Genomic DNA, 24,162 nt, shown 5'->3' on the forward strand with positions numbered 1-24,162 from the left:
CAAAAGGAAGTCTTTTTTGCATCGAATCGTTACGGGTGATGAAAAATGGATGTATTTCTCCAATCCCAAGCGTAAACGATCGTATGGTCCGCCCGGCCACAAGCCAAAAACAACGGCCAAACCAAATCGCTTCGGCCGCAAGGCAATGCTGTGTGTTTTCTGGGATCAGCGTGGTATGATTTGGTACGAGCTATTAAAACCAGGTGAAACAGTTGACGGTGCACGCCACCAACGACAATTGGCCGATTTGAACAGCGTTATACACCGAAAACGCCCAGAATATGCCGATCGGCGTCATAAAGTAATTTTTTGCATCGATGGGCCACGCACTTTCCAAGCAGCGCTTCAATTCTCATGAAGAAGCCAAAAAATGGCTCGATGATTGGTTTGCGGCCAAAGACACGGCCAATTTTTTTTCGCGCGGCATCCACAAATTGCCTGAGGGTTGGGAAAAATGTGTCGCTAGCGATGGCTATTATTTTGAAGATTAAATTTGCAACCATTTTTTGTTAATGAACGTTTGAAATTGAAAAAAAGTTTGAGGTAGGTAGGTTTCAAGTCAGTCAACGGACGCAACGAACCCATTGTGATAGCTCTATTAGCTGCATAGCCACAATTAATTTCAGTTTACTTTGAAGCGAACTACAAATTTTAAAGCCCACATCAAGCGTATTCCTTAAATATATCGTCCCGTGCGAGGGGAAATTAGTTTATCGGCAGGATAAAGTGAGCGGTGAGACTACAGGAGAGTGAGGACAATGGCTCTAAATACTGTAGGTATTTTAAATAAAGCGCAGGGCATATAAGAAAAATATGAATTTTCGACTTTTAGAATAAATAAATGAAATTTAAAAAAATAAAGCTCAAGGCTTTTACTGCGCAATAAATAAATGTTTTAATGAAAACTCAACGTATATATGCATATAATATTTAAAAATTTATTTCATACATTGCTCTACGCCTTTTGTATTTTTTGTTTTTCCACAGGTAAAAAATTATTTAACACTTCCAAATACATACAATTGACAATACAAACAAAAATCATGAAATAATGAGCTACAATATTTACTTCTTTAATAACTAATTTTACTATTGTGTGTATTTTTTTTGGGTTTGTTTTCTTTTTTGTAATTTTTTACGGTAACTTTGCACTAAGTAACTAGCTAAATTAATTAATTAAATGTACAAAAATTTACACAATTCCAAGAACCTAGTTAAACTTAAAGTAATTACGTACTCGCGCACTAACAACTAAACTAAACTAAATTAACAAACTTTTTACATTTTTGTTTTTTGTTATTATACTTTTACGTTTAACTATTCTTAATTCTTCACACGTTTGAAAATGAAATTCACGTGATTTGTTTTTTGTTTTCATTTCATAAATAAATTTTTATTCTTCACATTTTATTTGCATTCAGTATATTACATTTGTTCTTGCATTTTGTTGTTGTTGTTTTTTTTTCGTAAATTAACTTAATTTCTTATTCACATATTTTCCTTAAAGTATTTACAATATTTAACAATTTTTACACGTTCACACAATTAATTTTCATTACATTTTTTCATTTTTTAGTACACATAAGAAAATTTTCAACTTCACATCTCAACTTATTTTGTTTTAATTTTTCTAGATACTTTTTTCTTGCTATTTACTCATTTAATTAGTTTTGTTTAATTTTTTTGAACACATTTATTCCAAATTTAAACATTTAGTTAAGCTTTTGTATTGCTCGCTTAAGAGACACACTATCGAACAAATGAATGCAGTTAAGGGTTAACAGGGTGACGCGCATGCGCTCGTTTAGTTTGGAAAGGGTCAGGGAGAGGCCACTGAACTTTTGTTTAGTGTATGGAATATTTTCGATTTGCTTGGACTGTGTATTGAATATTTTTACTGGTTTTTGTTTTGGTTTTGTGTCTTGCAACGCTACCAGTGTCGAGCTTAACTGAGCTTTCGTTAGAACAGCTCACAAAAAGCAAGTTTAGTTTTGTGGTGTTCAAAACTTTAGTAAGAGCTGTCATAATACTATACATATGTGTGTAAAGCAAGGCATAAAATTATAAAAAACAAGTGTAAAACAATAATACAAAAAATTGTTTTAGCAAAAAAACAAAAAAAGACATATTAACCCTAATTGAACTGGAGCTTTAACTGGAACTGGACTGACTACAGCTGAAACTCTATGCCAGACCTCTCCAGCGTTATGGAATTTAGCGCTTTATTCAGCTGTGTATAAGACATGGTAGCTATACCACCTGAGCGCTGAATAAAGCGGTGAAAGTTCCAACGCCTGGAAGGCATCACATAGAGTCTTAGCTTAAACGCTGCCTACTTGCTGAATGTACGAGTAATATTCGAATTTTTTCAAATGTTAACTCTTTCAATTTTTTTGTTTTACTTTAAGCCATGTTTCGAACCCATTCAAAACTATTCTTCATCGAATTACTTTTCCTATTTCTAGTACAACTGTTTTAGATTTGTACAAAGTGTTTGTGTTTGTTTGGTAAGCTATTATTTGAGTAATTTGTAATTTGTAATTGGTAATTTTAAATTTCTGTTGTTTGATAATATCAGTTCTATTGAACTCTTGTGTGACTATTTACAGTTAGCAAAGAAATATTCATTAAGATTTTGGGCATATTGAACGAGTGCGGTGTAGTGCTGAAGAAGCATGGAAGAAGTGGCTGCCACATTAAAGTGGATACGATCTTCTACGAAACAATTAAAAATGTCCTAGTGAATCGAATGCCTAAAAAGCTACAGTGAAGAAAAAAACAAGCGATTCAGACTCACTATTTAAGTTTACACCTTTGCATGAGGGAGATAAGCAGGTCGCTCGCTATCAGGAATGTTAGCATACGAATACGAAATTACGCAGATTGAAGTTGGGTTTTGGGAATGATTTTAAAGTGGCATAATTTTAGATGAGCTGTGGTGAAGGGGAACTGAGAGGAAACTGTCAAAATAGACAGAAAAAATCGAAATTTAAGCAGATTAAATTTAAGCAAACAGGCCACCGTAGCCGAATGGGTCGGTTCGTGATTACCATTCGGAATTCACAGAGAGAACGTTGGTTCGAATCTCGGTGAAACATAAAAAATTAAGAAAAACATTTTTCTAATAGCGGTCGCCCCTCGGCAGGCAATGGCAAACCTCCGAGTGTATTTCTGCCATGAAAAAGCTCCTCATAAAAATATCTAAACAGCTAAACAACTTTTTCAGTCAATTTCATGGCCACCGATTACTGCGTTATGTGCAGCCTTTTGTCTCTTCTCAACCCTCCCCTTGAGTGATAGATGTAGGCTTCAAGTTGTTAGTTGAAAGCATAGCATTAAATTCGGGTTTCAAGTGAAATGGCTATTAAAATCCATACAAATTGCATTGCCGTGAAATATACGTGAACTTTCGTATGTATCTCACGGCAAGATAGTACTCAGTCCATGCCGTGAAAATACTACACAACCAACATGAGGGAGAAGAACGAAGCCTAAAGTTCCTTTGCGAGTGAAGTTCCTGAGTTCGAATACTCCGGAGATATGACAGTAGTGGACTTTGTGATGGCTTATGAATGGAAGACCCGAAGCAAGCAAGTTCGTGGTGGAAAAATATTTCGGGTAAAAAATTAATAATGATTAATACAGAAACTATACAGGCATCTTGAATCCACTTTACGGACAGGCTTTTGCAGGCTTCGATACTGAATGAATTAACGGTCTCGACTCGACTTGGAGCTGATTAACTTTGTGTCACTTCAATGAATATTGCAAAAGGAGTAGAGATGAAAATGAGCAGCAGTCTGTTATGTGCCTTATTTGTCTTATTAGAGAAGGAGTCAAATGGTGAAGTATTTGGGTCCAAACCTCATTGGATTGTGCTGCGTGGCAGAAAATCTCTTATTATTGCTCGGAAAAGATACACGCGGCATATTTATATATTTTTTCACAAGCCAATAGAGAATTACATCGTTTAATCTAAGTGAACGCGGTAATAAAATAAATAATGCTGCTCGTATAAAAAACACCGAAAACTAGAAAAGAAATTAATTTTTTAAAGCAAAAAAGCCCAATTACACAGAAAAAAGCTTCAAATTGTTTTGAAATTTGCTTAAGGGGTTACATGGTTTTCGTGGGTTCAGAAAATCAATTTTGTTGGCTTATTAATTTTTACAACACCTCAAGAATATTATCCCAAATTTTCAAGTCGATCCGATTAATAGTTTCGGACATACAGCCTTTGGAAGGTGCGCGCTCCAAGCCACTTTTATTGTTGTTCAAAACTTTAAACGCGTTTTTCTCGGAACCGTGTTTTCAAAGTAGGTTGTCAAATGTTCTCGAAAACTACTCAACCGGGCTTAATGAAATTTTACACAGGTGGTCGAGATACAATTTACTCGTGCTTGGACGAAGGATTTTGTTTTTTTTAATTACAACTATTTAAAAAAAACAAAATGTCAAGCAAACTTGACCGAAATTTTCATTTTCTTGGAAAAATTTCTGTCAAAATTCCTATTTTTACTTTTTTTCTTTCCTTCGTTCAAGCACGAGTTTATGGTCTTAACTAAAACACTTATTTTTGTTTTATCGTTTTTGATGATCCTGTCAGGAGTTATGCTGACAACGCGGATGCACCTTTTTTTCGAGGGGTCACCGGAAAGGACGTCACAATGGAGGAGTTTTTGTTTTTGTTTTTGAAAGTTTCAGAAATTATTCTTTAAATATGTATCTATAAGACAGAAAAAAGTTTGAATTAAATAAATAATTTTTTACATAGAAAAAAAAATATTGAAAATAGGCCTTTTTTACCCGATTAAACCCATGTAACCCTTTAACTGAAAGCGCGACAAGATAAAAATGCCGCGGCACACCAGTGTCATCTGTCTAAAAGCAAGCTTCGTTATGAGGCTTCGAAGCTATGTCATTACCGTTGTCTACTATCCATTTTAGCTAATGCTGGGGACTTTGACAATAGTTACACCTTCCTATAAGCTTCTCTCTATATGAGACTTTTGAAGATCTCTACTAGCATTGCGGTAGCTCATGTTGGGGTATAGCATACTTTTCGGGGTTTAAGCAGCATTCAAAAACATTCCTCAGTATTGGAGACTTACTCGTTCAATAGTTGTTTACCACTGAAGCCAACTACAAAGCGTCATTTGTGTGCATGTGTTAACTTTCATAAATTATTTCGTAAAAAAAAATGGAAAAAAATCTGTGCATGCTACTTTGTTTTTTGTGTAATTTTTGAAAATTTCGATATTACTATGCATTCGTGTTTAGTTAGTTTCTTCTTTCTCTATTCTTTCTCTAGTTATTGTGCAAATGTGAACGCGAAATTTATAAGTATGTGTGTTTGTGTTTCTATGTATGAGTGCGTGGACGGTATTCAAAGCTGTTGAATTTACATTTTACTTTTACAAACATTTTTTTTTGCTTCATTTAATTATTTAGTTTTTTCAATATTAAATAAATTTCTTTTTTTATTATTTATTTAGCTGTCTTTATTTTTATTTTTTTTTAATGCATTTAATTTAGTATTTACATATATTTAAAATTATTTAATGTTACCTTTTAATACATATTTTTGGTAGTTTTGTTTTGTTTTACTTTGTTTTTAAGTAATTTTTTCTATGTACACAATAATATTTTGATATTTAATTTACAAATAGTGCAACTTAAAAAAATTGCATATTTTCAGTCATCATTTTTTGTGTGTATATGCTGTGTATACTTTGTTGTTGTTGTTGTGGTTGTTGTTACTGTTTCGGGTGATTTGGTGAGGCAATAAAATCTGTTGGGGAAAATAATGCAAGAAGTAAAAAAGGAGAAGCTATGATTTCGAAAGCAAAACATAAAATAAAAATTGAAGCCATTTTTGTGGTGAGCTGGAAAAAGCTTAAACAAAAGCATTCGTAAAACAAATTTTGATTTTAGTTTTGTTGCATTTGGCAGTTAATTTATTAGAGTTAACACACACAATGACACATAGTACGCCGCCTTGTAGTTGGTGGCTTTGCAAAGCAATTTGGTTGGGGTTTGTTTGTTGTTTTTTTTTACTTCTTAATTCATTTGTGTATTTGCATGTTTGTTTATGTGTGTATACGATCATAAGAGCGGTTAACGGTTCGTTAGTTTGTATTAATCCTCGTTTTTGTATTTGCTTTTTTTATACAATTTTTTATGCACTTTGAGTTTGTTCGATTGGGATATCTTTGCTTCATTAACTGGCATGAATTTTAACCTTTTTTACATTTTGTACTTTTATCATTTTTTTTTGTTTTTGTGGGTTTAAAGAAAGCTGGCCTGTTTCTAGTTCTATGTATCCTGTACACCTATTTGGAGAAAATAGTAAAAAGCTGTAGAAGGTATTTAAGTGAAATGTAAGCAACGTGGCATTATACAGTCAACGTCACAAGAATGAGTACACCATATGTTGACATGTTTTGAAAATTTATGTTTTTATTTTTAATTTTAATAAATTTTATGCAAAAATATAGTTAACACTACTACTATAATAAGCTTTTTAGCCTGAGTGCTTTTTAGGTGCGACCAAATCTCCTGGTGCTCCTTGGCTCGACGTTTTCAAATTTCACTACAAAAATTATATAATGTAAAGTTTCTAACCTTGTAAACATTTTTTAAAAATTTGGCGAATTCTCATCAAAATTTTAAATTTTTTAATCAGAATTTTTGAAAAAATTGCAAGCATTTAATTTTATAGCTCATTAAATCTCGATGCAGTAAAGTGCAAGTTTCAAGTAGGTCAGAAATCATACTAATTTTTGAGAATTTTTTCGATTTCGGTCTTGCGGATTTTCTCCATTCAAGTCACCTCCACATTTTTTTTTTGATATGGAAGAAAGCATCCAATACCGAAAGAGGAAAAAGTTGTCAAAAATCAATGGGATTCTTCAACCACTTAAAACTTTTATTTTATTATGCGAAAATCCAATGCTCCGTAAAGCTGTATACTCGAAATATTTTCTTAAAAATTCTAAGCAAAAAGTTTACAATTTTAATGCAAATTTGCCGAATTTTTACAAATTTTGTACAAGGTTTGAAACTTTGCATTATTTGGTTCTTGTTGTAGTATGAACAATAATTTCATAAAAAAATAATTGAAATTACAAAATAAATAAAAAAATATTGTAAACAGTCAAAATTTATCAATATGTGGTGCACACTTTATTTTGACGCTGAAAGTACATACATGGGTTTTTATATCGAAAGCAAATTACAAAAAAACAAAAAAAAATGAAAAATTCAGTTTTAAAGAAATCTGCAGTTATTTTGTAGATAACTATATGTTTTTGACTAACTTGCTAAATTTTAAAAGTTTCATGACCTTTTTAGTGTAAATAATGCAACATTTATTCATTAGGGTGGTAGGGTTTGATCGGCGAAAAAATGCTAATTACCATTTTGAACGAACATTCGAAAGAAGTTAGCTGGAGAAAGCAGCAACTCGGAGACTTGGAATTACTTCTCACCCAAAAAACATAAGATTCGGCTTGTACCCTATGATCAAAAAGTACTGGGAATGTTTAATTGAATGTTTCTTCGATTGCCAAGGCGTAGTCAATAAAGAATATTATTTATCCGTTTTAAAGCGTTTGAGAGATGCTGTACGTCGCAAACGGCCGGAAATGTGGGCAAACAATTCTTGCATTTTGCATGATGATAATGCGCCATCGCACCGAGCCCAAATTGTGCTGGATTATTTGACCAAACACCAAGTAAATACGATCGTGCAAGCACCGTATTCACCTGACATGGCTCCGTGTGGCTTTTTTTTGTTTCCCAAGTTGAAGTTACCACTTCGTGGAATGAGATTTCAGTCGATAGAGGAGATCAAAGAGAAGGAGCAGAAGGCTATCCCTTCATCGGCCTACCAGGGGGGCATGGAGGACTAGGTTAAACGCTGACACATGTGTGTTGCTTCAGACGGGTCATATTTTGAAGGAGATAAAATAAATTTGCCTGAAATTTAACTCTGCTTTGTTTTATTTAAACATTCCCGGTACTTTCGGATCATAGGGTATGTTAAATTTAAATCAGACGAACTTAAAAAGAATTCACTTTTGAACTCAGCGCTTAATCGAAACAAGTTCGAGACAATTGTTTTATTTTTTACTAACTAGGTAAAATTTGAAATTTGTATTACCTTTATAAGCATTACTTTAGTATGGCATCTAGTACGTCGCCTCGTTGAAAATTTATTCATTAGGGTGGCACGAATTTTGAGCTTAAATTCGAAATAAAGAGCAGATGACAGCATCCTGAAGATTAATACCATTAGTTCACACGCTCGAATCCACTTATTCAATTCTGTTTTTGAACAACTTTTTTACTAAATAAATTTTGAACTTTAGGCGCTCCATTATTTGTCTGTTTGTAAAACCCGGCTGCTTAGTTCACAAGTGTCAAATGTGATGAGAGTTTTGGCCGAGCTTTTTCTCTTATTTGTAGTGTCTTGAAGTTTTTTCCACAAATGGAGGGACCTCCGAATAGCAAATAGTTTTAATGACGAGGTCTTTTCCATGGCAGAAATAAACTCGGAGGTATTCATTCATTGGCTGCTGAGAGACGACCGCTTTTTTTGTATCATTTGGTGTTCCATGTGCGAGGTTTCATACCGGGCACTACCGAATTGTAGTCACATACCTATAAAGGTTGGCAACGAATAGTACGAAGGAACATTCTCGGAATACAGTTTTGAAAAACGGTCTGAAATCTTAAAAAGTCGAGTCAAAATCGCACCAAAATCCAGGCCATACTGACGAACACTGACAAAAGATTTACAAACAAAAACTGTACATTTAGTTTCGAAAATACGTAAATGTATACAAACACGTACATATATGGAAAATGTGGAAAGATAACTCGCGAATTTTGTGTTGAGAATTTTTGCGAAAAAAACTTCATCACAGGGAAGTAAATCTTTTTGTGGGTACGCATTTAGTAGGAATGGCCGAGTGAAGCTTCAGCAGAGCTTACCTTACACATTAGTGATTTTGTTTTGGTATCATTTACTTTTGGTTCTGTAAAAATTTCTGATTTTGTGCCATATAATCGTCATTTGCGGGCAGTGTTGATTTTTCTCTTTCATTCGAAAAAAACGGTGGCTGAAGCGCCGAAGCCGATCGAGAGCTACAATAAGTTTATGGAGATGCTGCTTTAAGTGAAACAACGTGCCGAGATTGGTTCCGTCACTTCAAAGACGATGATTTTAATGTTGACGACCGTCCGCATGAAGGAAGGCCAAAAAACTTGGAAGACTCTGAATTGCTTTAGTATTAGGAGTTACCCGCCAATCCATTTCCAAGCTATTGCATGCTCTGGGAATGACTCAGAAACAGGGGAATTGGGTTCCTTATGAGTTAAAACCAAGGGATGTTGAACGTCGTTTTTTCTCCTGTGAACAACTGCTCCAGCGGCAAAAAAAAGGGGTTTCTTCATCGCATCGTAATGGGTGATGAAAAATGGATTCATTGCAGCAATCCAAAGAAAAGAAAGTCATGGGGACTGCCCGGTCATGCTTCTACGTCGTCGCCTCCGTCGAATATTCACGCTGTGAAGGCTATGCTTTGTATTTGGTGGGACCAAGTTGGTGTTATTTATTTTGAACTGTTAAAACCAAGCGAAACCATCACTGGGGATCAGTATCGACTTCAATTGATGCGATTGAGGCGAGCACTGTGCGAGAAACGGCCGCAATATGCGGAGAGGCATGAAAAAGTGATTTTACTGCATGACAACGCTCCGCCTGATGTTGACAAACCCGTTAAAACCTACCTGGAAACACTGAAATGGGAAATCCTACCCCACCCACCATATTATTCAGATATTGCGCCGTCCGATTATCATTTGTTCCGATCGATGGCACATGGTCTAGCTGACCAGCAGTTCCATTCATATGAAGACATCAAAAAATGGCTTGAACTGTGGATAACCCAAAAAGATGAACAGTTTTACCGTGACGGTATACGAGATTTAACAGATAGATAGGAAGAAGTAGTAGTCAGCGATGGGCAATACCTTCAATAATTCACTTGTAACCATTTTTTCAGAATAAAGTTGTATTTTCATCGAAAGAACTTAGTTGCGCACCTAATACAAAATTTGTATTAATTTCATGAATTTTCCATAATTTGCAAATAATCATAAAATATCTTACTAAACGTTTGCTCAACGTTGCTTGCATTTTCAGCTTCCCTACCATTCTGAAAAAATAACGGCCTGAATTCTGTGCTATTCTATAATTGTATGCATTTATGTAATATATGTATGCATGTATGTGTGAATATGTATGGATATGTGGTCATCCGTATCGGTAGTTCATTTTGTTCGGGGTGGTACCAAGTGTATAGGGTGGGTGATTATTTCTTTCAAAAGCTTGTTTTTGTTCATCAACCAACATCACTTTAATTGTTCGATACTTTTCACTGCTTATTAAAACCTTTCTACTACAGACATATATACACAAGCTTTTTCGATGAGTTTATGTTGGTTTTATGTATTTGCTGTATTTAAATAATTTACAATTTTTACATCATGCCTTCAGTTTCTGCTGCATGTTTATGTTTATGTGATTTTAGAATTTCCTCTTCGGTTCATTATGGTATGTATGTATGTATTTATGTAAGTATTAACGGCTTGCTCTTTTTTTTTTTGTTAATTTTCTTTTTTCAACTTTTGTTTTCATGTTTTTTTTATTTTTTTTAATTTTTTGTATTTTTTCTTTCTTTTGTTCTTGTATTTTGCTAAGTTTTTCTTTAATACCTAGTAATTTATCTATTAACGGCAGTTTATTTCTTACGGGATTTTAATTTTGTTTAGGTAAATATTTGCATTATTGTAGTAAAGCTTAATGAGCAAGAAATAGCGAAAGCTTCTTTACTAGCTTAAAAAAACAGAAAATAAAATATTTTCGAACTTAATTGAAAGTTTTGCTGTTTTATAAAAAAATGCTTTAGGTTGAAACTTATGTAAAATAAATGTTACGCTAGAAGTTGAGAAATCTTGAAGACTGTTTGAATGTATGTATTCTCTATTTGTTTTGTATGCTTTCAGAAGGCGATGTTAATTTTGGTTTGTTTGAATAATTTTTTTGCTTTTTTCAAATTTAGTATATTATATTTTTAAATAATAAAAAAGCTCTGTACTATTTGTATTTTGTTTTCTTCTCTGTTTTATTTTTCGTGCTGTAGTTGTTTTAGTTTTGTTTTTGTAATTCTACGCATAGTTTGTTTGCCGCCTGCTTCACCATAATTGCCCAATTGTATCGAGTCCTTCGTTAACCGTTCTGTTGGATATGTCATAATTGTTTTTAATTTTTCTTCTTCTTCTTGCAACTAGAGTTGCCACACATTAGTTAGTAAGTTTCCATCTGTTTTTTTTGCGTCAATTTTTTCGTTGTTCGTCAAATTGTTAAGTTAGACCAAAATTAATTTTGAGAATTTTGCGCTGTCAGCTTAACAAAGTAACAACAAACAATTTTTTCTAACACCTATTCGTGCTTTATTTTCTTTTCATCTAATCACACAATGAGATCAATATGCGCCATTGGTTTCAAGTGTTTCAGCGATGCCTTGCTTTTGGACAGTATATTTCATTGAAATATTTTCACACCTGTTCGAATTTTTTAAGTGAAGTTATTATCAAATTTTCTCTTGAATTTCACACCGCAAACTATTCTAGCAATAAAAAAAGAGTTTGTTGATTGAATTGATTAAGTTAAGGTTTCAAATATTATTATGTTCTGTCTTCGGCGACATTTGCTCGTTTTTGGCGCATTTACTAATTTGACAGTTGAAATTTTGAAATATTTATTTTTAATGTTACTGTTTAATAAAGTCATTTTTATTTTGAATTTTGCAAGCTATGTCATTCTACCATACCTATGAAATGAGACTTTCAGCTATTAGCCCATATATGGCGCTAGGAGTATTTTTCAACCTTCCCAAATGTCTTGTTATTTTCGTCTGTCATCTGTCAACAATATTCACTTCATTGTTTGTTACGTTTCATACAACACTGCATTTTTGTCGCACTTAAAAATGTCGAATTTCGTGCCTTCAAGCTATGATTTGCGGGTGTATTTCTCCAATCCCAAGCGTAAACGATCGTATGGTCCGCCTGACCACAAGCCAGAAACAACGGCCAAACCAAATCTCTTCGGCCGCAAGGCAATGCTGTGTGTTTTCTGGGATCAGCGTGGTATGATTTGGTACGAGCTATTAAAACCAGGTGAAACAGTTGACAGTGCATGCCACCAACGACAATTGGCCGATTTGAACAGCGCTATACACTATACACCCCTCGGCGTCTCAAAGTAATTTTTCTTGATGAGAATGCACCGACACATCCAACAAGAGCGACCCGAGAATTGGTGGAGACGTACGATTGGGAACCGCTGGTGCATGCGGCTTACTCAGCAGACTAGGCGCCTTCCGATTATCATTTGTTTGCATCGATGGGCCACGCACTTTCCGAGCAGCGCTTCAATTCTCACGAAGAAGCCAAAAAATGGCTCGATGATTGGTTTGCGGCCAAAGACGGCCACAAATTGCCTGAGAGATGGGAAAAATGTGTCGCTAGCGATGGCTATTATTTTGAAGATTAAATTTGTAACGATTTTCTGTTCATAAACGTTTGAAATTGAAAAAAAGTCTCATTTCATAGATATATACCGGTAAGCGTCCACCAACGTACTGCTGCTAAGCCAGTTCATCCTCTGAGTATGCCTGCGTAAGTGTGGCTGTGTATGTGTGTGTGTGTGTGAGCTAGCCTTATCAGTACGTATTTCTTGGAGGTTTTTTTTCTAAAATCTTGCTACTTTCATAATACATGTGCTCGCGTTTAACAGTCTTTTGCCACTTATTTTTTGCATTAAGTTTCAAGCGTCTTTTTCTTCCGCTATTTTCCGTCGTTTTTCTTCGCTACCTCACACTTTATTATCTACTTTGCTTGTTATATTTTCCGCTGTTATTGGTCTCTGATTTGCTTCATAACTAATATATTTGCTATTATTTCCTTGGATTTCTGCATGTATGTAACTATGTATCTATGTTTGTATGTATATGTAATTTTGTGTTTGTTTTTTGTTTAAATTTCTGTGATATTTTCGATGTTTTTTGCAATTTTTGTTTTGTTGGAATTTCCTTTTTTTTTGGTTTAATTTAGTTTGGTTCTGTTTCCATATTTAGTTTTGTGTGTAATTGTTATTATTTAATTATTTTTGCTTTAGTTTCAATTGGAATTAATTTAATTATTTGTCTACTTAAATTTAATTAAACAGCTTTTGTAGTCGTTTCTGGCATCCAACGTAACATTTCACAAGGCCAAATTAGAGCACGGATCGTCTTTTTTACTGAGTTTGCGGCAAAAAAGAAGAAATAGCAAATTGGAAAAGAAACAATTTTGGTTTTATTCAAAAGCAGCTAAAAAACATGCAGAATGGTGGTAAAGCACATCATGAGTAAAAAACTTTTTTTTTATTATTTTATAAAATTTTAAAAAATTGTATAGTCGCACAAAGAATTTTAACAACAATCAGTAGTGCTAGAACTGAGCAGAACTTATAAATATAAACTGTAAAATTCATTGTCTCAGAGATAAAAAAAAAACAATATTAAAATTTATTTAAAGCGACTTCGTGCAAAATGAAAATTAAATACCAACAAAGCTTTTTTTTAAATATCATTTAGGGCATCATTCACAGTTGTGAAATACTTCAACGTCGACAGTTCAAAATAAATTTTCAATTTCCCATTAGCGAGTCAACTTAAGGGGAATTATCGCATATATCTCAAATATCCTCATTATCGATTATCTAACCAGAGTTTAAATTAACTGAGCAATGAAGCCAGCTGATTTTAAGTGATCGCAGAAACGAAAATGCAGTTTTTATTTTTTTATTTTGAATAAAATAAATAGCTTAGGTCATTGCTTCGCAAAAAAAATATTATTTATCTTCAAGTAACTCAAGTAGTTTTAGGTATGAGCAAAATGCAAATCCGATTTTTAGAAATGCCTCGACAGCAGAGCCACTTGACGGATCTATTTTTCATTTCCATGGCAGCCGGTTCTACGTTACCGGAATGACCCGGATTTTCCCCGATCAAGCGCTGCCGCCCCAATAAACTAGCCCTGTCTAGAGCACCATACCTGACGGATCTCTTTATTATTTAAATATTTTTTTGGTGTCATGCGAACAAGTTTTTTGCCTAATATGAACCGACTTGCACCTCAACTATTTTTTTAAGTAGCAAAACCGAATTTTTTAGGTAGTAAATATGCAACAAATCTATATATTCAATATGAGTCAAATCGACCTGAAATTAGGAGTTTTAGAACTATATTGACAACAGCGACATCTACAATATACCTAAGAATCAACAAGGTGAGTCGGTATATTCAAAAACAAAAGTTCGTCAATCATTCGGTCAATCGTTCGGTTAATCCATTTAGGAGCAGAAGGATTACGTTTAGGTGCACATAGGAATTTTATATTACAGTTTTTTTTGCAATTTAGGAAACCTTTCATAAGCACGTCAAACTATAGATTAAATATGTATAGTAGGTTCTTAGCATGCCCGTCCTATCGATGACAATATCCGAAGAGGCGTCACTTGGAGTGTTTGAGAGAAGGACTCGGCGGAAGATTTTCGGACCTTTGCACGTTAGCGACGACGAGTATCGTAGGCTGCGGAACAATGAACTGGATGAGCTTTGCGACTACATGGACATAGTGCAGGGAATAAAGATCCAGTGGCTTCGTTGGCTGGGTCATGTCATTCGAATGGATACAAACGCTCCGGCTCTGCAAATATTCGATACGGTACCAGCTGGTGGCAGTGCGTGCCTTCGCTTAGTCCAAGCGGAACTTTCTCCACCCATATTCCATCAAGGGAGGAGTGGACCGGGGGCAACACTTGTGGCACGCCTGGTTAACCTGTCACGCACGGCTCGAAGTTGGACGGTAGGGTTGGAGGAGGAGTATTCTGCAAAGGGCTCCCCATTAAACTCAAATTCAGGTTACCGTATCACTGCAGTGTGTCCCAAGCAGAGGTGGCCGCAATTAAAGAAGCAGCTGACTGGCTACTTACTTGCATAATAACTGTTAAGAATTAGGGCCCTAGGCTCTATTATGGTGCATTTGAAAGTGGTCAGGGATTGCCTGGTCTCTCTCTCGATTGCATTAGGATTCTTCGATATAAAGATAATTTGGGTGACATTGCTGGAAACTGCGAAGCCTTCGAGCTGGCCAGACAAAGGACCTGTGAGGCGGTGTGCCAGCGAAAGGAGAGGATCGGGATCCCCTTGACAACCTGCGCTCTACTCCTGGAAGGATGGGCTTTGCACCAACTCAGCGAGCACTGGGTAAGTACACGAACGTGAAGTCCTTCTGGCCACGTTTGGATAGGAGGCGTTCGAGGGATATTCTGAGGATGACAAAATCTCATCTCTCAAATTTCGTGGGCATCCTCATGGGGCACTGCCCGCGGTGTACACATGCCGTGAGACTCGGAATTACTTCGAGTCCTTTTTGCATCAGCTGTATGGAGGATGAGGTGGAATCATCTCAGCACCTGCTCCTTAGCTGCCCAGCTCTCGCGGGACTAAGATTTAAGCATCTTGGTTCTCACTTCTTTTCAGCGCCTTCTGATATAGCAGGTCTTGATAACAAAAATCTGGTGAACTTAATCAGCAGCATAAAGAGGCCAACACAATCGCAGACTAGTCACCGTTCAAAGTCCACAAACACTCAACCCTTCCCACCCCTTTTCCTTTTGTCTTATCGTCCTTTTCCTTCAGCTCTTTCCCCCTCTTGCAATGGTATCACAAAGGATGAATCAAACCTCTTTCGTGCAAGTGGGCCCACTCTCTGTGCAACCATCACTACCCAACCTAACCTAACCAGCTGGTGGTAGCAGAGGAGGAGGCCTCCTTTACCTTGGAAAGATTAGGTGGAGAAGGACTTGGCTGCATATAGCATTTCCAACTGACGCCGGCACGACTAACGCATTTTCTTAAACTCGGCCAAAATCGCTTTCGCGGTTATCACGCCAATCTAGAAGAAGAATTGGGCATCTCTTTGTGGGTGCACTTATGGGTTTCTAAAGCTGAGCCTATCATCATCATCATCATCGAATTGTAGTACTACAGCTTTTTGTGAGCTTGGGCTAACTACACGTGACACCTCCAAACCACTCGGTCGTTTGCGTCTTTTTTCTAATTCTTTATCCCAAGTTTGTTGATGTCTTCAACTAGTTCGTCACGGACCATCTTCTTCTCGATTTTCCTTTTGCTTTAGTGTTTAACGCTCAGGCTTCTCCAATTTGCTTCTACGCCCTCGTATCGTCTATTCTGGTTATACAGTCTGTGTCAGAAGAAAAGAAGCGGTTTTTCAAGATACATTTCGTTCTACTTTTTGCTGCGTAATAGTCTCACTCAAGGGCTACGACGGCAGTGCTAGCTCAGGTTAGTGTCGTTCGAAATTTTCCTGTAGACGCAACCAAACCAAAATGAGTGAGAAGTACGCGGTATTTTTATGCACGCGTTCGAAAGGGCCGAAATTATCTTACGCCGCGGCTGCAAAAGGGATTAAAAAATCAAAAAAGTTTGTTGTGATGTGGAATCAGCGGTATAAAATGTACAAAAGTGTTGATGACTTTTCTGAGCGTGGCTTCAAGCGAGTGACGACAAAAAAGGAGGATAAAGAGATCGCCCAACTTTTTAAGCGGGACCCTTCTTTGCCACTACGCTCAGCACACACAATTCGTGCTAAAAAGGGAATAGATGTGAGTATCAACACCATCGAACGACGACTGAAGGAGGCGAACATATCGTACCGTCCCACATCATCAAAAGCACGCCTACGATTTAAAGCAACTCGTGCGTCAAGTTCCCAAAATCTAGTCCTGTTTGTCGACGAGTTGCGGAGAGAAGCTGGTTCAAAGCATGAAGAAGATGCCAGGCTATACTTGACAACAATGGAGACTACACGGCTCATTGAGTAATTGCGATTCGTAGTTTTGTACATTCCTTCATACAAAAATTTAAATATATATCTTTTATACTACATAAATAATCGCGGTTCTGGCACAGACTGTGTGACTCAGTCATCTTAGTGGCGCTGCGTTTTGATGAAAAGTATAACGTTTTCGCCATTTATTAGCTGGTCTAGCTCATCGTTCCTTTGTTTGATACTAAAATTTTTTAAAGTGTTTTTCGTTCGAAGGTTTGCAGTTTTGCTTTATCTGTTTTCCGCAGCATAAGATAGGACTAATGATAGTTTTGTACATAGCCATAGCATAGAATTGAAGATCGTAGAGCTGAGGCTATACGTAGAGTAAAGTTACACCCGTATAGGCGGAATTGGCAGCCTCCACCAGAAGTTTGACATGCTTCCATAAATGATTACTTGGCGCTCGAACGTGACTTACGCCGACTAAACTCTAAAATATATGTTAGTATTTGATGCCTGATATCTGATTTTATTGGAAGGACGAAATCATTGGAGATTGAGCTTATTGGAAGTTTACTTTAAATAGGTTTGATACTTTCGAAACTATCTTTACTAAAAGGGTGAATACCTTTAATTTGATTCCAAAAATTCGTCTAGCTTGTGAAGAAACAAGGAACGTTTCAATATATTCGGGTGGAAAGGTTTCATTAAAGTGAAAGAAATAGGATAGTTTCTGATTCAATATTAAATTTTCGCTAATGTTGAGGAAGATAAAACTATAGCTACCAAGACTTCCGAGTGAGATAAATAGCATAATTCTACACTGAATTTGTATCTTGAGTATCAGTACAGTAATGACAAGCTTTGTTGGCTGAAAAAATTCATGTAAATTAATAAAATCAAAGGAAAATTGTCAGATAGCAAATATACCAAGAAATAAATTGCTAACTCAAGAGAAGCGCTCTAATATTAATTTTTAGTATTCCCAATAAATATTTAAAATTTTTTATATATATGTACGAGGTGGCGCAAAATCAATTACCCTATCAGAAGATGATATAATTTTTGCAAATGGCGTGATAGGTCGATCATATTTGACACTTGTGAACCCGAGAGCTGCAATGTACAAACAGACGAGTAATGGAGCGCACAAAGGTCAAAATAAAGATTTCCATCACCAAAAATATTTTTTTTATTTCGTAAAAAATTTGTTAAAAAATATAAATGATTAATTTTGCGCCACCTTGCATAATGATAGTAATTGCTAACTGCAACAGGGGTAAAAAAAAAAACATAACTAAAAATAATGTAATATGTCGTGTTTTTACTATACGAAAACTATACATAAAACTAGAAATTATCATTTGAAGTGAGCAACTTTGAGCACAAATCGAAAATACTTTGTCGTATGTAAGTGTATATTAAACAACATCCCAGCAAAAATAAGTTTGACGAAATTAAGTCTCTTAATCTCATATCGAGTTAATTTTTTTGTTCAAAGTTTGCTTTTGTAGACGTCGGAGACATTTTTGGTATGATAAAGAAAAATTGCAATTTCAAGGGCCGATGTTGAATGTGAACCACACCTAAACGTCAAGTCTTTTTCTGCATTTCATTTGACATTTTTCAATTTCAGACTAACTCAATTTGAACCATGGAAAGATATACAACCGATCAATGCGTTAAAGTTATTCAGGCTTATTATGAAAACGGACGTTCAAATCAAAATGGATATCGCGCACTTCGTGGAAAAAATCATCTTCAGTGATGAGGCACATTTTCACCTCAGTGGATTCGTCAATAAGCAGAACTGCCGCATTTGGGCGAATGATAATCCAAGAGTGATTGCCGAAAAACCAATGCACCCACGAAGAGTGACGATTTATGGGCCGGCGGCATCATTGGGCGATATGTGGTTTCAACAGGACGGTGCCACTTGTCACACAGCTAACGAAACAATGGCTCTTCTGCGCGGAAAAATTGGCCGCCAAGATCATGTGATTTGACACCGTTGGACTTCTTCTTTTGGAGTTATTTGAAAGAAAAGGTGTACGTCGATAAGCCAGCAACAATTCAAGAGCTAAAGGATGAGATAATTCGACACATTAACGGCATAGAACCTCAATTATGCTTCAGCGTCATCGAAAATTTGAACCATCGGATGGAGGTGTGCCGCCGAGGCCGCGGTGGCCATTTGGCCGATATTTTGTTCCATACATAATTAAGATATACCAATATTATCACAATAAGGAGAAATGACAATAATATCTTAAAAAAATTGCATTTTATTCAAAATGAACTCCGGCCCTTGAAACTTAACCACCCTTTATTACAATTATAAATGTTTTTCTGGATATTGTGTATTTTTAATTATTAGATTAATGATTAGTGAAAAAATAAAAATGTCAAAAAATAAAACATTTAGTTCTTAGTGAATATTCTTAGAGATTTCCTTAAGTTTTTCTGTGGTAACCACTCAGACAAAATTAAACTTTAAATGCTAAGAACGAACATTTTGGTGATTTTCGATCAGAAGTTATGCATTAAAACAGAAAACAAAAAAAAAAAGTTTGCTGGTCCTCCTGTGTTATTGAATTGCAAATGAGGTTTATAATCGAAATTTTAAATTGATTTGAAGTTCATTTGTAAAAAAACTTAGCGAGGTTAAATTATTGGATTATATGTAAAAATATTTAAAGCGCCGTTTACACTGTGCCTCTTTAGTTGTACATCCAAAGTTATGAATCACTCTGAGTAAAGTCATCCTGCTTATTCATTTTTTGTTTATTTATTTTCGTACAATTTTGTGGTTTCTTCAAAATATTCTGCGAGAGAGATGTCATTGGCAACTTGTGCTATCAGGATAGCATATCCCGTTCGAAAAGGAATGGAAGCATAATAAGCGGAGGAATTGATTTAATTTCAAGAGCTGCATACGTCCGACTATATGAGCGACCCAAAACTGACGCTGAATACACTTTTTTCTAGTGCCCTCGTTGGGAACAAGAACGTCGAACGTTGAAGAATGTAGTCGGTCATATAACCACCGAAAATGTAATCGATAAGATGATAAGCAGCGAGGAAACGTGGGAAATCGTCAGTGGATTCGGGGAAGATATACTCCGGATGAAAAACTAGGATCTGGGCGGACGCATACAAGCATAGACCTTGTCATAGACCAGTCTGAAGTTGAGGGTGCAGCACTCGAAGTGTAACCAACTTCAAACCGCCCGCGTATCAGCTGTCTGTTAGTTGACTAAATGACAGTCGAGAGTATTGTTTACAAGCGCAGCGCGCGGAAGCATTTTGACGAGAGTAAACGCGAAAAAAGAAAATTAGTAATGGATTTCAAACGTAATGGTGTGATTTCATTATATTTGGCTGGAAAATCACAACCAACGATTGTTCGTGAGCTCGAGCACCTTAAAGTAAATAAAGTTTCTGTTTATCGCACCATTACTCGTTACAATCGTACTGGTAGCATCGCGAAGCGTCATGGAGGTTGTCATCAACAGACTGCAACGTCACGTGAAAAGGTTCAAAAAATGAAGAAGCGAAATCCCCGATGAAGTGCCAATGAGGTGGCGGAAGGACTGAAAATATCTGACTGTAGCATCAGCCGCATACTGAAAAATGACCTCAAAGTCAAGCCTTAGAAGATCCAAAATAAGGCATAACCTTACACCGAAGCAGCAACATGTCAAACTTAAGTGACCGAAGGAGTTGCTTCGCTTGGCCGAAAGCAGTCAATTTCCGAAAATTGAGAATTTGAGTCATCGATTGGCCACCAGCAGGCAGCACCCGCCACAGGTAATGGTTTGGGCCACTGTAACCGCAGATGGGCGCTCTTCAACTTTAAATGTGAAATATTATCGGGAAAAGTATTTTGGAGGTTGTTTGAAGCCGTGGGCAGGCAAATATTTTGAGAGCAAGATCCGAACTAAAAGGTTCACCAGTTTTGAGGCGCTGAAATAAACCATTGTCCGCGTGTGCGCTAAAATACCTGCAAGTCACATTCGGGCAGCTTGCGATTCGGTGCAGTGAATCACTCTTTCGCCACCAGATGGAAAGGAAGACCTAGGAAACACTGGTTCGACGACGTCAGCGATGGTATTAAGAAATTGAAAATACATAACTGATGATCTGCTGCCTTGAATCGTGTAACTTGGAAAAAGCTAGTTGAAGAAGCTAAAGCTCACCCCGAACAGTAACGCCGCCTGATGATGATGGTGATGAAAGGAGGTTCATGGAAAGTTTTTGGCTTAGTGTATACTTTGGACTAAAAAACAATAAAATAAAATTTACTTTTATCATTTTAATCGTTCTTTCATGATGAACATCCAAAGGGGCAAGCGTAAAAGCGTCTTAAATAATAAGTAAACAGTAAAATTTTCCTAATTTTTCGAGCTTTTTCGTTTCGAAATATTCTTATCAGATAAAATAGTTGATTCTCAAATTTGAAGTGCACTTGAAACTTATTTAAGAATTGATAAATTTTTCAAAAAAAGAAAGAGTCTCATTTTTATTGAGAAAGCAGTGACTCACAAATGTAAAGCATTGCGCTTTGATGTCAACGCCTAAATGTATGCTTATCAAATCTAAATGTTTGCTGGGATACGTTGTGTGTATGATACCTTTGTTGTTTGTGTACATTTGAGAGATAACAACCAAGTTAAAAAATTAACAGTTATAAAAAAGAGGTAGGAAGTTACATATATTATTAAAAAAAAAAAATACATTGAAGACTTTAACAGTTGGCAATTATTTTTTGATAAAATTAGTTTTTAGTGGCATGTTAATTGGAGGTACTTTAAGTTTGTAGTTATGCACTCGAGCATGTTTGTATGTAAGTACAAGTTACTTTATTACAACAATAACATAAATGTGAATACAATCAAAATAGACAGGTACAAAAGTACGGAAATGTACAGTTACAATACAAGTGGGATGGTTGCAGGTTAATAACAACAAAAATACGAGCACATATACTCGTACCTATACATATACATATACATATATAACGGAACAACTTAGAGTTTATCGCACTCACCCAGTAGTCAAACGTCGGTTTCGATACTAACGGCCAGGGCATTGTTATGCCTTAGCGTTGTTGTTGTGGTGGTTAAGTTATTGCCACCGGTGACGCTTGTAGCGGATTGCTTATAACCATTTTGTTGTTGCTGTTGCAATTGCAGCGCTTGTTGTTGCTGCTGCGACTGCTGCGGCGACGCCTGCTGCAATGATGCTTGCTGCTGTTGTAACTGCTGCTGCTGCTGCTGTTGCTTTTCGATAGATTGTTGTTGTGCTCCTAAAAATGGAGCCACCGTACGACCAGGATGCATTTCACTCAATCCTGGCGTTGATTCAGCACCATCATCCAAATCCATCATATCCGATGAGGATTCAGATAACGATGATTTCTTTAAATGTTGACCTACTTGTGAATGTACGATTAGGGGGGATTTTATGGGGAAATGGAAAATGAGATAGGGGGTAATTGGGTAAAGGGGTAATTGATAGTTCGAATGGGAGTGGGAAGTGGATGGTTTGTGGTGGTGAAAGGTTGTTAGGTGAGAGAAGAAGGAAATATGTTGAAAATTAACCAGAAAATTTTGCAAATGCTGCGCAAAAAGATTTCAGAGAAATTTGTTTTGGTAGATTGCGGAGTGTGTGTGTGTGTTTATATTGTTAATTAAGCTACCCGTTTTTATTATTTTGACCTTAATTTGCCTAGTAGATATGCTCAGAGTTTCTTTAATATTGTTTAATGATGGGAATTATAATTTTTTTTTCAAATGTTTTTTCAAAAAAAAAGTACGCTTTAACTCCGTATACAATATGAGAAGCTTGATAATAAATTGCCTCAAGAAACAAATTATTATTATCTTCACGAAATAAATTTTCTACTCGACTAAAAGTAGTAGAAGTCGGTAAAGACGACATGTGGGCTGCTGAAAATTAAAAATAAATACCCCATAGCAAAGTTCTAAACATTCATATAAAATAATAGCCTATCGCCAGCGCGCGTTAACAGCAGACACGCACAATTAAGCAAAACATCGCATTTTAAAGATAAAACTTCCACTCAAGAGTCGTTTAAAAACACGAACATTTTTCGTAAGAGCAGAACAAATTCAGCTCTGCTAACCGCTTAGTCAGATACGAGGTGTGTTCAAAAAGTATAGCGAATTTTGAATTTTCGCAGGTTACGTATATTCGAATATCGATTTTTTTGTGGCGATATGTTGGTACTCATGTCTCTCACTCGTGCCGACAAGTTCGGCCATTTTGAATGTTCAGTTAATTGTTGACAGCTGCTTTGCTTGCACGTCGGCTCGTCTTCGATGTTTACCTATTCAAAAAGATAGATCAAAGAACCTGTATTAAATTTTGTGTGAAAAACGAAACGAAACGATGCATGCCGAATGTTAACTGTGTCATACGGAGAAGATACTTTGGATCAAAGCAACGTTTATCGGTGGTACAAAATGTTCTCAGAAGGCCGAGAAGATGTGAACGACGAAAAGCGTACTGGCGTGCCGGACACCCGAGCACATCAGCAACAGACGAAAAAGTTGATGAAGTGAAGAAAATGGTATTGGCCAATCGTCGAACAACCGTTAGAGAAGTTGCTGAGGACCTAGACATATTGATTGGCTTGTGCTGTTCGATTTTTTTCAATGATTTGGGCATGAGACGGGTCGTCACAAAATTCGTACCAAAACTGCTCAATTTCGACCAAAAGCAGTATCGCAAGAACATTGCTAATGAGATGTTGGACTCTGTTCGCGACGACCCAAATTTGCTCCAGAGGGTCATAACTGGTGACGAATCATGGGTCTATGGTTATGACGTGGAGACCAAAGCTCAATCATCTCAATGGAAGCTGTCGCACAAACCAAGACCGAAAAAAGCGCGCCAAGTTCGGTCGAATATAAAAGTTTTGCTTACCGTTTTCTTCGATTGCAGGAGCGTTGTGCATCATGAGTTCATGCCACATGGTAAAACGGTCAATAAGGAATCTTGCCTGCAAGTTTGTGGAAGAATAAAAATTGGCTCTTGCATCACGATAACGCCGCTGCTTTTGGCCAAAAACAACACACTAATGATGCCACAGCCACCGTATGCTCCAGATCTGGCCCCTGTTCCCGAAACTGTAAGGCCTATGAAAGGACGACGCTACGCTACGA

The 24,162-nt window shown here is 36.3% G+C and overlaps 1 protein-coding gene across 1 annotated transcript in view; it reads right to left on the reverse strand.

Moving 5' to 3' along the window:
- The window catches only part of LOC129238079 (potassium voltage-gated channel protein Shaker), a 124,360-nt gene that overhangs the window by 18,466 nt on the left and 81,732 nt on the right, over nt 1-24,162 (reverse strand). The window contains exons 11-12 of the mRNA XM_054873118.1: nt 22,036-22,406; nt 18,015-18,088 (exon numbers count right to left, since the gene is read on the reverse strand). Coding sequence (XP_054729093.1) covers nt 18,015-18,088; nt 22,036-22,406 — 445 coding nt within the window. The remainder of the gene's footprint in view (nt 1-18,014; nt 18,089-22,035; nt 22,407-24,162) is intronic.

This window comes from Anastrepha obliqua, chromosome 2, assembly GCF_027943255.1.
Source record: "Anastrepha obliqua isolate idAnaObli1 chromosome 2, idAnaObli1_1.0, whole genome shotgun sequence".
Lineage (NCBI taxonomy): Eukaryota > Metazoa > Arthropoda > Insecta > Diptera > Tephritidae > Anastrepha > Anastrepha obliqua.